The sequence below is a fragment of the Lineus longissimus genome, chromosome 6 (assembly GCF_910592395.1).
Source record: "Lineus longissimus chromosome 6, tnLinLong1.2, whole genome shotgun sequence".
Taxonomy (NCBI): Eukaryota; Metazoa; Nemertea; class Pilidiophora; order Heteronemertea; family Lineidae; genus Lineus; species Lineus longissimus.
Window position 1 is genome coordinate 1942545 of NC_088313.1, and position 14599 is coordinate 1957143.

Consider the following 14599-nt stretch of genomic DNA (forward strand, 5'->3'; position numbering starts at 1 on the left):
ATTCAATAAAAAGTAATAAACCTGTACGTCTGTTAGCTATTAACTGTTAATAGTCTCTTATTTTACACACAATTTATATTTATTTATATTTCAATAAAGACTTCATTGGCGTAAAAGCAACCAATGTCGTTCAATTTCCATTTGACACGTCGTCCAAAGAGTCACTCTTCAAATTGTCCTTTCTTGGCGTTTTGCCCCACCGTGATCAAGATGGATTTAATCCTAAACGTTGATTATTGATTACTGTAAGTATCAATAATAATTAAGTGGTATCCAAATGCTTGATTTTCAATTGATTCATTGTAGTAGTACAAGTACTAGTGAAGATCCTAGACCTAGAGAGTAGGCCTATAGACTATAGTCTAGAGAATAGAATAGATGGATCATTCAACATCTACTACTAGTACTGCCCATCCCTCTGGCACTTCAACAGTTCCAGTGATCACATATGTAACATGTTGTTCATTTTTCAGATTGCAACTTGAATTGCAACGCTAGTAATAGTATTATCATGGTATCATCAACCGCCATTGAGGAGAAACGATAGAAGTTACATGCACATGCAAGGGAGATGACTCCAGTTTCTGACAATGCCGTCGTAAGTTCATTAAATAAGATGTCCATATCCTTGTAGTTGTGCTAGATAATTTTAGGTGCTTTAGTAGTATTATATGTTGAACTTGTAGATATGATAATTCAATTGTGATGCCTTTGGCTAGCATCAGTGGCAATAGCATGTTTTAGATGTGATATGGATTATTCTCCAGGTAACTTGGGAAAAAAAGATGCAGAATAAGGAGATGATCCCTCCCTCTTAGTCTTGAATTATATTGTTTGTCCAAATCAGTCAAAATTCTTCAAAAATAAACCAAAACTACAATAGAATAACCTTTTATCTGTCTCTGTTTCAGGTGTAATATCCACTGCCCATCTTTGTGGCATTTCAGCTGTCCCAGCGATTGCATGTGTAAACTGTTCAAGCGGACTCGTGCCACCGTCTTCTACGGCACTGTCACTGCCATCGTTCTCGTCACATTCGGAGTCCTACTCTACCTTTCACAGAACTTCTTACCGAAAGAAAACCTCGCGCCGCCACCAGTGACAAAAAAGAAGGGACAGGCTCCGGTGCATACTGCAACCGACCTGTCAAACCCTTATCATCATTACGGCGTAATCATCGACTGCGGAAGTAGTGGCAGTCGGGTGTTCGTCTACTTTTGGCCGACGCATGACGGGAATCCAAACGAGTTGCTCCACATTCATCATGTGATTGATAAAGATTTGCAACCTGTGATAAAAAAAGCTACACCAGGTGAGTCAATTGAAAAAAATCTGGACAATAAGATGTGGAGAATTTCTGTCAACAAATTCCAGTTCATGATTCTGATGATGATGGGATAGTTCATGTGATTGCAGTGTGAATATTCAGTCTGCCAATAAGTGTCAATAAACGCCGGCAACACAGCTATTTGTATTGTGAAATTTTCATGAGCTGTGTACATAATTTTGTCAAACGAAATCAATAACTTTTATCCTAGTTTTATGCTTCAGCTTAATGCGTTTTAATTGTGTCTCTTGTAGTTACAAATATTGGCTGCACAGCTGTTTCTTTATGGGATATTTAGAATATGTTGCAGTGAACAGCTTTTGGGTCAAAAACTATATAGTAACTGTAGACAAGGCCGTCGCATGCATACCCTGCTATACAGACAGAAAGAATAGTGCCACAGATTGTTTTTTTGTTATTTTCATTTTATGGCACCAGTGTATAGCAATGGTACGTTCCCTCATGGTATTGAAATACCCTGCAAGTGCATGACAAAGAATAAGATCAATGGACTCTTCTCCTTGGGTGTATAGCATGGTACGCATTTTCACAGTGAAAGTCAACCTGGCTAATTATCAGGCCTGCATGATGTGTTCTTGTAACTACTCCAATATTTGATATAGTCACAATTGCAAAACAACCTTATATCCAGAAATTTCAAGAGTGTATCATGATTGCGCTTGATTTGCATAAGGGTACATTAATTGCCAGTTGCTGCCTTTTGCATAACTGTTTTGAATATAGTCACAATTGCCAAAAAAAACCTTATATCCACAAATTTCAAGAGTGTATCATAATTGCGCTTGATTTGCATAAGGGTACATTAATTGCCAGTTGCTGCCTTTTGCATAACTGTTTTGAACACCTGGTGTTTGCACAGACATTGTGTACTTGTCATATGGAGGCCATGCTGAGTCATCGTTTAAATTTTCATGGATTTTTGCATAATCAGTCCACACAATCTAAATTTCCCTGGATATGACGTTCCAAAGTGTAAACTCTGATTAATTGATTTGAATAAATTTTAATGAAATATGATACATGAAGCTCTGAAGAATAATCCACCGAGAATCAGCTTCTGATGCATTTCATACCAACATGAGAGGTTATGCATGGGGCAGCTGTAGTGCAGTGGAAGAGAGTCTGCCACGTGATCAGGAGGTCATGGGTTCAACTCTCGGCCAAGTCACTGCTTGGTTCCGCAATTGGTCAAGTTCAAGTGAGCGCCTTCTGGTTGCTCCTTGAAACCCCTGATTGACTTCTGTGGAGACCGGGGTAATAATATGATGTCCCAAAAGCGCTTTGAACAGGGAAACATGGAAAAGCACTGCATTGTTTATAAGAATTCAATAGTATTATTATTTTATTACTGTTATACTTATCCAACCAAAACATCTGTTGTCAAAATGAGGCTGTACAGTATATATATGAACCATTGTAACCAAGTTGTTTCAGAATTTACTCGTTTTCACTCCAGGTTTGTCATCATTTGCCGACAACCCCAAGGATGCTTACAACTATATCAAACCATTGTTAGACTTTGCCGTGCAGCACATACCAAATAGTAAATACACCGAGACGCCGCTGTATGTGATGGCGACTGCTGGGATGAGGTTGATCCCTCAAGCGTGAGTACTGCAGAACCTCTCTATTAAGGACACCATCGGCACTGACAAATGCTGTCCATAATAGAGGGGTGTCCTGATTAGAGAGGTCAAATTGAATGGAAACAACCAATTTGGGTAATTTAGAAGTAACACCAATTAAATTTTACATCGCCTTGCCAATTTGAACCAAACTATAATGTTCTAGTTTACACTCTGCTCTCAACTGAATATCTTTTTGTCGAACATAATTACAAGTTTCTATCATCTTCAGTGCCCAAACTGCCATCATGGATAACATCCGCCTCAACATCCGCTTAAACTACCAGTTCCTATTTTCGGACAATCATGTTGAAGTCATCACCGGGAAGCAGGAGGGCGTGTACGCGTGGATTGCGACAAATTACGTTCTTGGGCGGTTTCATCATGAAGAGGATGGTAGGTGGCTCGCATTTTGTAACTACAGTAAGTTGCTTCGCAAGATGTATTAGTAGTGTACTAACAGATTACTCCTAAGTTCTTAGGTCAAATTTTATTTTGAAGGGACACTTGTCTTTTTGATTAAAGTGTGGATCTAACCTCTTACAATTACTATCCAGAGTGAACTTACCAACCACGGACAACTCATTTTTGGATTTGAATAAGGATATGCAAAGTGGTTTTCTGTTCTTTTGTGTAATCAAGCATAGATTGAGAGATTAATCTATGCTTGGTATAACGTATAATGATGCATTTGTCTCTCAGTTTCATGATGAGACAATTTTCTTGAGAAATATATTGATGAGTAAAATCTGTTGTATGTCAAGGTGCTTTGGTTTTGCAGTTTTGTGTTTTTTGTTTTGCGTGTTGTTTTAATACTCTATTTGATTTTTTTAGATTTAAATTGCTTAACTTTTGTGAGTGCTTTATTTTGGCAGATTTTGCAAAAAAAAATAGTTGAAAAAAATAAAAATTGAAAAAAAAAATTTCATTGGAAAAGTGAAAGAAATTGTGTACGGTACTGCAATCTGCCAAAATGAAAGTCGAGAAAATTTAATTTTTTCGGAAATTTCTGCAAATTACCCTACATTGCAAAAATGAAAGTGCATGAAAATTTGTTGGTTTTCTGTCGTGTAAAGGTGTTCGGTTCATTTTATTTCCCATTGGTGGTTTTGGAACTTTAAGTAGATTTAGGTGAATTTTCATTTGGTCTTTGGGTCCGGTGTAATATAGGCATGCCAATTGTGTAAAGACGCCATTGTGTCACCCAGCAGTCAAGGATTTACAAAAACGATGTATCCAGCCTGGACAGAGGTATAGATTAGATATATTGTCAAAATTGTAATCTGTGCATGATTCTCAGTGTTTTAGCTGACAAAATCATCAACAATCATGTTTGTTTGTTTTTTCTTCCCGCAGGCACACCGTTGATCTCTGTTGATGTCCCAGGGAAAGAAAAACCCCACGTTAGGAAGAGAACGGTCGGAATCATTGATATGGGCGGCGGGTCGGCCCAGATTGCATTCGAAGTTCCCAAATCTGTAAGCATTGAGAAAACGTTATAGCTATTGCATGGTGGGTTAAATGAAAAAAATAGAGGTATTAAATTGTGTGACGATCCTTCTCTTTAAATCCGTCTCAAGGGGTGATACTGGGTTCTGATTGCTGCATGGTGTACCCTGAGAAAATATTTGAAAAAAGCATTTTGAAGAGAGAATACCTTGGCAGAGAATTTTACCTTATTTTTCAATGCAAGTCCCTCCCTTAACTGAAACGTGTCAGACGAGATATTTTTGCTGCAGGGACCTGTGATAGTTATCACGTGAAACAAAAATCCTTGCCTGCAACAAGAATTGGCCATCGCTTTGACATGCAATAAATATCAAGCCCAACGATTACCTTTTTATTGGCAGATGAGTGATCTTTTTATTGCTCATAATTATCACCTGTCACATAGAATTTTACCTTACCGGTACTTTCCAATAAAAGTCCCTATTATCTGTGTCCTTGTCAAAATTCTCTCGTTAATGTGCTCTTAAGTGACAAGATTTGTAATAGGATATTGTTTTTCGCCCTTAGCACCAAAAGGTAAGCAGGGAATGCATGTCATCTCGTCTGTCTTGCTAACATCATGGGTGTCTGTCACAAGCGGTCATCCTAAAGAGCGTCCACCAGCGCCCACCAGCGTCCTCCAGGTTTAAAGTCGGCTATTAAGTCATGAAAATAAAATATATCAGCCATAAGCAAAATGAGTACACCATAAAACACATCTCCTGAAAACTTCTTGACATTTGGGTGTGAGAAGGGAATTCAATATGGTCATCGACTGGGTGGTGGATTCTGGTAAATTTTAGACAACAACTCGCTTTAATATCTTGCATACAAATGTCATCAAACATTCACAATGTTGAAAATGTCCTGCTTATTTCGTTTATGACCATTAGATTTTATTTTTATGACTTTAAATTCGTTTTTAAAGCTGGTGGACGCTATTTAGGATGACCCATCACAAGAGCATAAGGGTTTCATAGCTATTCATGGCCTGAGTTGGGGCAGGAGTTCTCAGTTCTGCAATGGAGGGGTCGCATTCACATCCGGTGCACCCCAGATCTTTTCAGTTAAAACTTGCATGGGAATACATCTCTATCATAACTCTGTCTGTACTATCACGCCAAATTCAAACTTGAGAACTTTGTCTGTCACTTAAGCATACAGGGCCAGGTTGTTCAAAGCACAAAATTCACACTATCCCTAACAATTATGTTCAGTATCCTTAACACCTTCAATGCCGAACCACGCAGATCTTCGTGGCCCAAATCCCGCCTCTTTGAGCTGGTTATCGCAGTCTTATGGACTTCATGAAAGAACTTCGCCATCGCCATCTTCAGGGCAAGACAGGACTGAAACGGTCTTTTCAGTTCCTACTGTGCCCTGAAGATGGCGATGGCGTAGTTCAGAACTTAAATGACTTCATGGACGAACTACGCCATCGCCACCTTCAGGGCAAGGTAGGAACTGGAAAGACCTCTTCTTGTCATTTCAGTTCCTACCTAGCCCTGAAGATGGCGATGGCGTAGTTCTTTCATGAGACTCCGATAACCAGTTCAAAGGGGAGGGGGATTTGGGCCACGTTGGTTCGGCGCTGAAGGTGTTAAAGATGTAATCTGTCAGTTAATCCTATTAAAATTTGTCACGTTACATGTACATGTCAGATTAACAACCCCATAATTGGGGCAATTGGTCTGAGGCGATTGTCAAATTCTGTGTTATTTGTGTAACAGAGGAAAAACATCAAGGTCCAACCGGGGATTGAACCCGGGACCTCTCGCTTATAAGGCTGACGTTACATAGGCCTCATTCGTTCACTTCCCACATGTCACGTTCCCCTTAATGCGTTCGTTCCTCACTGAATGCATGCCACAAGGCCGTGCATTCACCGAGGAACGTTAAGTAAAGCTGGAACGTGACATGTGGGAAGTGAACGAATGAGGCCTATGTAACGTCAGCCTAAGGCCATCACTCTACCGACTGTGCTAAAGGGAATTTCCCTCTAGCCTGGGCTAGAAGGAATGATACCACCACTACATTTGCGCTTTAAAACAGATGCTATGCAGCATGCAAACAGAAGTACTAATTACTAAATTAGATTAGGAGAGTTTGTGTGTGAAACTGCTTGAATACTCAAATCTTATGAATGTAGGCTTTGATTTTTTGGGCGAATTAACTTAATCCACAACAACATGAGGCCTGTAGAAGTGGGTCAAATTTATGTACCAGATTGGAATTGCTTGCTGGATTTGTCAATACAGGTCCATATCTTTTTTGTTTTCTTGTCGTGCTGTGTGGTTGCTAAATGGAGGATCGGGCTCTGTCAATTGATGAAATCGGAATGTTTTGGGTGATTCTGGACAGAACAATACACACATCACTCTTATATATTAAGGTTATATGGGTGTTTGATGGGGACTGATTGATTGTTATTTGTTGATGTTGGTATCTTCATGCGTCTGTGACGACGTGGTGAAGTAGGAATCTGGGTTGGACAGAGAATCATCCTTCAGTCGACTTTAGTATGTATAATTTAAAGTTTTTTGTTGTGATCAAAACTTGAATTATTCAATCAGTATTTCATCAGCATAGGTATATCTAATAATGACATCATACTATTTTAGGCGGGCGTCAACAAGAACCTTATGGCCGAGTTCAACCTCGGCTGCAAGAACTCCGATGCTGAGCACACATATCGAGTCTATGTGACAACATTCCTCGGATTCGGAGCTAACGAGGCCAGGAACAGATATGAACAAATGTTTGTTAATGAGACTATCAGTACGAAAGCTACGTAAGTTTTTTTGAATGGATCAGCATCAACACTGAACAGTGCTGAACAGTGTGCCTTTTTACTAAAACTTCGAAAATGTTAGCCTGAGGAAAAATGTTGAATTGACTATTTTTGAACCATGACACTTGACTTTACCACATTTTTGACTTTATGACTGATACCCGGTTGGCCTATCTGGGTCATAGGTCGTCCATGTTCTTCCTTTGTCTCTTCAGTCTTGTGATGCTGCCGTAATTTGCCTCCTTGGCCAGCTGCAGGGACTTCATCTCATTCTCTAAAGAATCGTCTCTATATCCTGCAGGGTCTGTTAGGTCCATTTGAAATGTTGCTGATAAAACTCTATTAATGCCCTGTAGTCTCGGCCTCCTTGCTCTTAATAACTCCCCCTTATCTTTCCAGGCGTATGAATGGCTCCAGTACAAAACAGCCAATAAACGACCCATGTCTTCCAAAAGAAATGAATGACGTCGTCAAACATGACGGGAAGGATTACTTCCTCCACGGAGTAGGAGATTTTCGGAGTTGCCAGCATAAAATTCAGCCGTTGTTGAATAAAAGTCACACATGTGACTTTCCGCCATGTTCCATGAACGGCGTACACCAGCCAAAAATAGACTATGCTAATAGCGAGTTTTATGGCTTCTCGGAATATTTCTACTGCATGGATGATGTATTGAGGATGCCGGGAAAATACGATTATATCAAATTTGTGAAAGCATCAAAGGTAGGCTTTGAATAATCACAAAGATTATCATGAGGCGTGGAAGCACAGTGGAGGTGTGTCCAGCATGTGCTCAGAATGTCATGGGTTCGAGGCTTGGCCGGTGCCATTCAGAACTTTCAATTGACCCAAATGGTCAAGTAAACATGTAGTGTGGTGTGTTCGATCCTTGGTTTCTTCAGAATAGTTTCTGGGCTAGTTGATCTACAGCCTGTGAGACATGAATAAAGTTTGAACATAAAAATGACCTTTTAGAAATGCCAGTTGACGTAAACTCTTATGCTTTTCTTTCAGGATTATTGTGCAACGCGATGGCCAGTACTAGAGGAGTGGTACAAGAAAAAATTATTTCCTAAAGCTTCTATGCACAGATTTAAGTAAGTGTCAGAAACTAATATTTTGCATCCCATCCTAAGTTGAAGACTAAATTTACACTATTACTTTTGCTATCCTTTTCATTTGCTTTCAATCCTACAGTACAAATCACAATTGACATCCTTCCTGCTTCGCGTCAGTGATGCGCTGTGTACGCGCGAGTTATGCGTCAATCTCCTTAGAGATTTTATCCTTCTGCAGCTTTGATCATGAAAAGTTTGCGATGCATGGAGGGCCATAACTAGTGGGGACAGGTTCCCAGATTCTTTTGCCTTCTGAGGGCTAAAGGGAAAAAAGATGTCTTTTGCCCCCCAAAACCAAAATGCTAGCTACAGGCCTGGCTAGTGGCCTTGCCATAGACAGGGAATCCTTTTCATGAACAACCTCCTGACTCCCGTGGTTTAAAATTTTGCCAGCCCAATGAATCCCCACTCCGCTTGAGTGTGGATTGGAAGGGCCGATTATCTGAGTTTTCCCCCTTTCCTGCATGACTGTCTAACACTGACCGTTTGGCTTTTGGTCTGGTCTGACCTTGGGGATTCCTGGGTCTACCCCTGTGTTAGCTTGTGAATCAGGTTGATTGTTGTGTTTTTAACTCTCTTTACTGCTTTGTTAACCTGCTGTGTCATAATTTTGTTTATTCAGTTCTCTACAGTTAACCACTGATTGCAGTACATTTTGTATGAAAAGACATTTTTGGGCCCCAAAGTTAATTGAGCATATCTGTTGAGGCAATAAAAAAGATAAAAGGCAAGGGGTGCGGTTAGCCCCTGAATTAAGCATGGTCCACTGATCCCACAAAGCTACAATTCAAACATGTCTTTGGGCTCTTGAAGACTACTTTCTTGTATCAAAAGTTCTGCTACAAAATGGCCTGTGACAATTTCTCGAGCATTTTTCCTAACCTTCCATTTGATTTTTGGTTCGTTCAAGCATGACTATATGTATCTATTGTCTATATATGTCTTTTTAAGTTTCATGGAGCATCTAAGGAAATATCACGCAAATCGTATAGCCGATCTGTCGACCATTTATATGTTTAAAAGGTATCGTCAATTGATATGCATGGCATTGGCTGTGGTTTGTTTGTTATTGTTTTATTCTTTGAAAACCTCCCAGTGTTATTTTGCTGAGGTAAATGTACATTCCACTGAAGTACAAACCCCTCTTTTTTCACGAGTCTAATATATTGCGAGTTTTGTGTGAAGGCGTGAAAGATAAATAGCACAAATAAAAGCATATTGGCTAACAACATTGATGTGTGTTATAACTGTAAAATCGCTTACCAGTCTTTATAATCTGCGCACACTTCAAGAGATTTTAAATTCCCTTGCTATAGTACTCGTAAAGCCCCTTCTGGTCAGCTTTAAATGATGTTTCCCTTTTTGTTGCTTATTTGCTCCAAGAAGTTATGAACCTTTGTTGTAACCCCCTCACAAAAGTAATCATCCACTTCTTTGTGTTTTTAAAAATGACCTGGGATGTTTTTGAATGTTGGTATTGCTTGATGTTTTCTTGTATTCATATGGTTGTTTTGTGGTAATATACATGTACATCAGTTTTCTAGGTGATGTTTTTCATGCATTTTCCGACACACAATTTTGGGTTTTGAGAAAGTGGCATCGCTAGTCGACCCAGGTATATTGCACAATAAATACTACTGCATCTTTGAAGAGGTGAGCACTCCTGCCTGTGACTCTACTGGTACAGCTCGTATTGGTTCCAAGCATTGATCATTCATGTTTCAAGGCAAAATGTTCAAATGATAAAAATATTAAAGAGCTTTCCGTTCTGCATGCCTGGATTTTGGTGGTCAGTACTGGTACTATAACAATATTTAAATCGTAAAAGTGTTTTTAAGTAGCCTACTCACTTTTTGTATGGTAGACTACCAAGTTGTCTCTTATCACCTGACAACTTATGATATATATAAAGAAAATAGAGCTTTTACTCTTTTATGTTTAGCTACAGTGTTTCAATTGTGATTTATTCTGCTTTAGATAATTCTGTCTTTTGGTTGTTTTGGTAGTTTCATTCAGAGTCTTCTGCTTAATTTTGTCGATTTCTCAGTCTACTGGTTTTAGTTTCGTCAATTTCTCCAATTAGGATTCATACCAACCCGAGCTCATGGTGAAAGCGCTTGAACGTTATCAAAATTATAGAAATGAAAAAAAATTCTGTCCAAATTTTTGGGAGTGGTAATCATCAAGTTTGGATATCACGTTCTTCTATGATGATTTGTACCAAACCTAGTTCACTGTCAATGGCTCAAACTTTTTGAGTCGTAAAGTTTGTTTTTTTCTTCACTTTCCAAGCTTTTTCATTCTGTACTGGCATGTTTCGTCCAAATCATACAGAGATGCCCCAAAGAGGTGAGGCTTGCCTATTGTCCCAGACATAACAACAAACTAGAATCCCAGCCAACTTCACCCAAACGAGGACCTACCACTAATTCATTTTCCCGATCTCCTTGCAGATATCAGTGTTTTAAGTCGGCGTGGATCATCGAGGTGCTACATGAAGGATTCAAGTTTCCACGGCTTTATAAAAACTTCCAGTCTGCTCATCTTATCAATGGTCAAGATGTACAGTGGACCTTGGGTGCTCTTCTTTTTAGGACGCGGTATTTTCCACTGCGGTATGTATATGTTCTGCACTCTCTCTGTAGCGGTGGTTATAATTTTGTCAGTTTTGACTTCTCTTTTTTATTTCTTTTTTGAACTGGTTGGAAGCAGCAAATTAGGGAAACAAACTTGTTTAAAACTGAACAGAAGATGCTACAATCAACAATAGATCATACCAAGCGAATATCAAGTTTATAAAAGATATTTCATGGTAGTGTTAAGTAATCAGGAATTGCATCGTGAAGTCTCTCCTGATTTTAACTGCTCAACTCATGCTAACTATCTGATTTTGCATTTCCAGGGAAGTCCAAGAACAAGAATTTAAAAAGTACAAACCACCATGGAAGCATCGTGGACTGGGGCTCTTCATGAACCAATATATTCTGCTGATGTGTTTTGTTCTAGTTGTGGCGGCCATCATGATCTATCTCCGTCGATTACGGGTGTATCCAAAACGTGGCATGAGCCGCGTTCCGTCAGTGGCATTCCTGCTTCCAATGCCGGAGGAAGAGACTCATAGTCATAATGAAGAGACGTTTTCAGAAAAATCCGAATTGGAGAGAGTTTTCACAAGATGATGATGGTTAGAGATGAGAATTTCTATTCATATGTTGTTATAGTCTTGATTATGTTATCATCATCATCATCATCATCATCAGCGTATAAGGAGTGCACATTACCTGGGAATGACCTCGGTGGATTTTAAACAGTGATGGTCAAAAGAAGCAGTCACAGCGTCTGTTGATACACAGAGGCTACTACATGTTGCTAATATACTAGTCTGAATGTGCGTTTATGCTGCTAACATTCTTTGGTAGGCCCGAAATGACCAAATTGAGATCTGCCGGTAGTTCTCATCAAGAGTGTCCAAAATTGTTGCAAAGATTCCGTCTGTGATAATTCCTGATTCATTCAATAGTTGTGTGACAATAATTGCAAAGTTCCACACTTTGATCTGGAGTGGCGAATTGGCCCACTAGTTAGAAGTTTATTTTGAAGACTCTGTTTTTCAGCCAAAGCAAAGTCATGAGTACATAATGGTCTTTATAAAGAGGGCCAATTTAAGAGTCCTTACTGTCTTCTTTAGTTGAAATTCTGTGGGAAGCTGTTTTGACCAGAAGGTATTAGCGACATTTGGGTATGGGAGTATTAAAAAATGTATAAGTTTTGGGGCATTATGTAGCAAAATGTGGGTCATTTGTGATCATTTTCTTGCTAAAAGCATTCACATCATGTGATTTGAAGTGTATGGTAATGTGTTGTATTTTTTTAAAGTCACAACACCTGCCTGTACTTTTACAGTATTTATGTCGCATTTAGCTAATATTTTGAGCAATTTTGATATCAAGGCACAAGGCATGCAAGGTTTTGGTGTAAATAATCTTGGGAAAAGTACTTTTTTCTTTTTGTTTTAATTCATTCACTTGTAGAGCTTATCAAGACGTTTAAATGTGTTTGTTTGTTTTTTTTAGATATGAGACTTTGTCTAAACCTGGTACCATTAGTTTATAGTTCTTGGTACTATGTATTAACTAAGCAGCAATTTTCAAAATTCTCGGGGGGGGGGGGGTATAAAGGGTATACCTGGTCAACATCTATTGTGAAATTGAGCCACCTGGGGTAAACCAGTGTTGCCAATAATTACATTTGGGACCATCTCAATAACACCTTGAGGCCATTGAAGCAAATATGAAGGGAAATTATGAGACTGACATTGACAACCCCTGGTGAGTAATAATTCTCATCATTGGCTTCACAGTATTTTTGAGATGGTTCCTGATCATACATAACACTGTTGAGCATGTTGAGATAAATCATCCAATTATTGATTATTTTTCCAAAAATGAAAAATGTGATGAGTTATTTAAGATAATAAATATTTTATCTTATGAAATTGGTGGTTTTCTTTTCGATTATGTTTATACATGTTCATGGTGACTGAGGTCTGGATGCAGAAGTGCAGTATAAATGAAAACTAATGCTGAAGGTTTAAGGAATGGATACCGAACCTGGAGGGTTGTCCCACTAAACCCACAATAGTGGAGCTAAAATATCGGCCAAAACCACAGCAACAAAGGAGATTTTGGGCAAAATGATGACTGCCAGAGCTTTTGCCACATGTGACAATGGATCAACCATTCCAGGTGGTTTGAAGACGCCAGGGCCTTTTGTCAAATGGTACTTGCAGAAATGTTCTGACATGACCTGCTGGAATAGATTTGAGGCAAATAGAGGTTTGCTAGAGGCGTTTTGCATCATGTTACGACAGTGACTTGAATCGTGGCTGAGACAGTTTGGGCCGACGAGATATTTCAACACCAGAGGCAGGTTGTGACATACATGGCTACAGTAGTCATCAACATGCGTCTTTGCCCTGAGGGCATTTGAAGTGGTGAGAACCAGAGTCTACTATCAAAGTGACAATTTGGTCAAAAATGAGTTCAGTGCATGTGGCAACCTCACTGAATACTGTTTTCTTACAGCAGCTTCATCCGTTTTAACTTGTGGCGTTAATTGGAGAGTAGTAGTCTCCAGGAGACTTTATACCCAGACAATTGTGGATAAAACGGAATACCAGTCTTCAGGCAGATGCTCCTGCAAGGCCTATAGAGACAAGACATCACCAGGCATCATTTGTTCAAAATGAGAAGACAATCTTTTGTCGGACAGTCGTCCGTTGTCCGACAATGGCATGGTTGTGAAATTCATGGCGAAGACCATTTTGCCAGTTGTGACATTTGATGGGACGGAGTAGGGATGGGTTATAGTCACCAGGTCTGCCGTTTTGTGTGACTCTGCCAATAAGCATGATCAAAGTTGTCTTTCAGGTATCCTATCAGCTGGTTGTGCCTTCTTCTCAATATGAATTTTCTTTATGAATTCGGAACACAAGCCAGCAGGCTGGTTGTGCCTTCTTCTCAATATGAATTCTCTTCATGAATTCGGGATTGGGCACAAGTACTAATGCAGTTATCGTTTTGAATCATACTAAATTTCCAGCGTCATTGCCTCCGTAGCCTCCGCCCATATTGACACGCGTTGTCTGGAAGCTGAGCAATGTCAATATTGAGCAAAGGGATGTAGCGTATTCAGACAGGAGAAAGTCATGTGTCATAAACAGAAAAAGTATTTAACACAAAGGTCAACTTGCGGTAGATATTAATGTAATCATAGGCCTAAAAGGAAAAGACAATTCAGATGCACTCATATCATAAAAACGTTTGTTGGGCCTATACTGAGATCGAATAGAGCATACTTCAGAACTTTAAATGACTTCATGAAAGAACTACGCCATCGCCATCTTCAGGGCAAGGGAGGAACTGAAAAGACCTTTTCGATCATCTGTGGCTGTGCATCATATCTTTAGAGACTCGGTGTATGTATCCTGCGCCGTCTTGAGAGCCTCCATCGCAAGGTCTCGTGTATTGTTGTATCGGCTCTCAGCTCCAGTTGCACTGAAAACAATCATAGTTGCAGCTATTATTTTGCTCTCAAGCAGATGTTGTTGTTGTGGTAGAGATCACTCACAACCAGCCCTTTATTGGAGTACTCAATGTAACTGAAAGCGAAATCCCCCAAAAGATCTTGTGACTGTCCTTGCTTGGATGTCTTGTGCATGGGGATGCC

At 39.5% G+C, this 14599-nt stretch overlaps 1 protein-coding gene across 4 annotated transcripts; it reads left to right on the forward strand.

Moving 5' to 3' along the window:
* The first annotated feature begins 140 nt into the window (after nt 1-140).
* Nucleotides 141-12860, forward strand: LOC135489889 (ectonucleoside triphosphate diphosphohydrolase 4-like). 4 transcript variants are annotated; one of them, XM_064775498.1, is made up of 12 exons: nt 141-245; nt 474-598; nt 912-1312; nt 2805-2955; nt 3206-3396; nt 4330-4451; nt 7083-7252; nt 7652-7976; nt 8268-8350; nt 9323-9394; nt 10825-10986; nt 11274-12860. In XM_064775498.1, exons 2-12 carry the CDS (start codon nt 591-593, stop codon nt 11548-11550), a joined length of 1962 nt encoding a protein of 653 aa, XP_064631568.1. In that variant the 5' UTR covers nt 141-245; nt 474-590; the 3' UTR covers nt 11551-12860. The 4 variants fall into 4 exon arrangements, with proteins under 4 accessions (XP_064631568.1, XP_064631569.1, XP_064631570.1 ...); XM_064775499.1 differs by having other exon boundaries at nt 3206-3369; XM_064775500.1 differs by lacking the exon at nt 9323-9394.
* Nucleotides 12861-14599: the final 1739 nt, after the last annotated feature.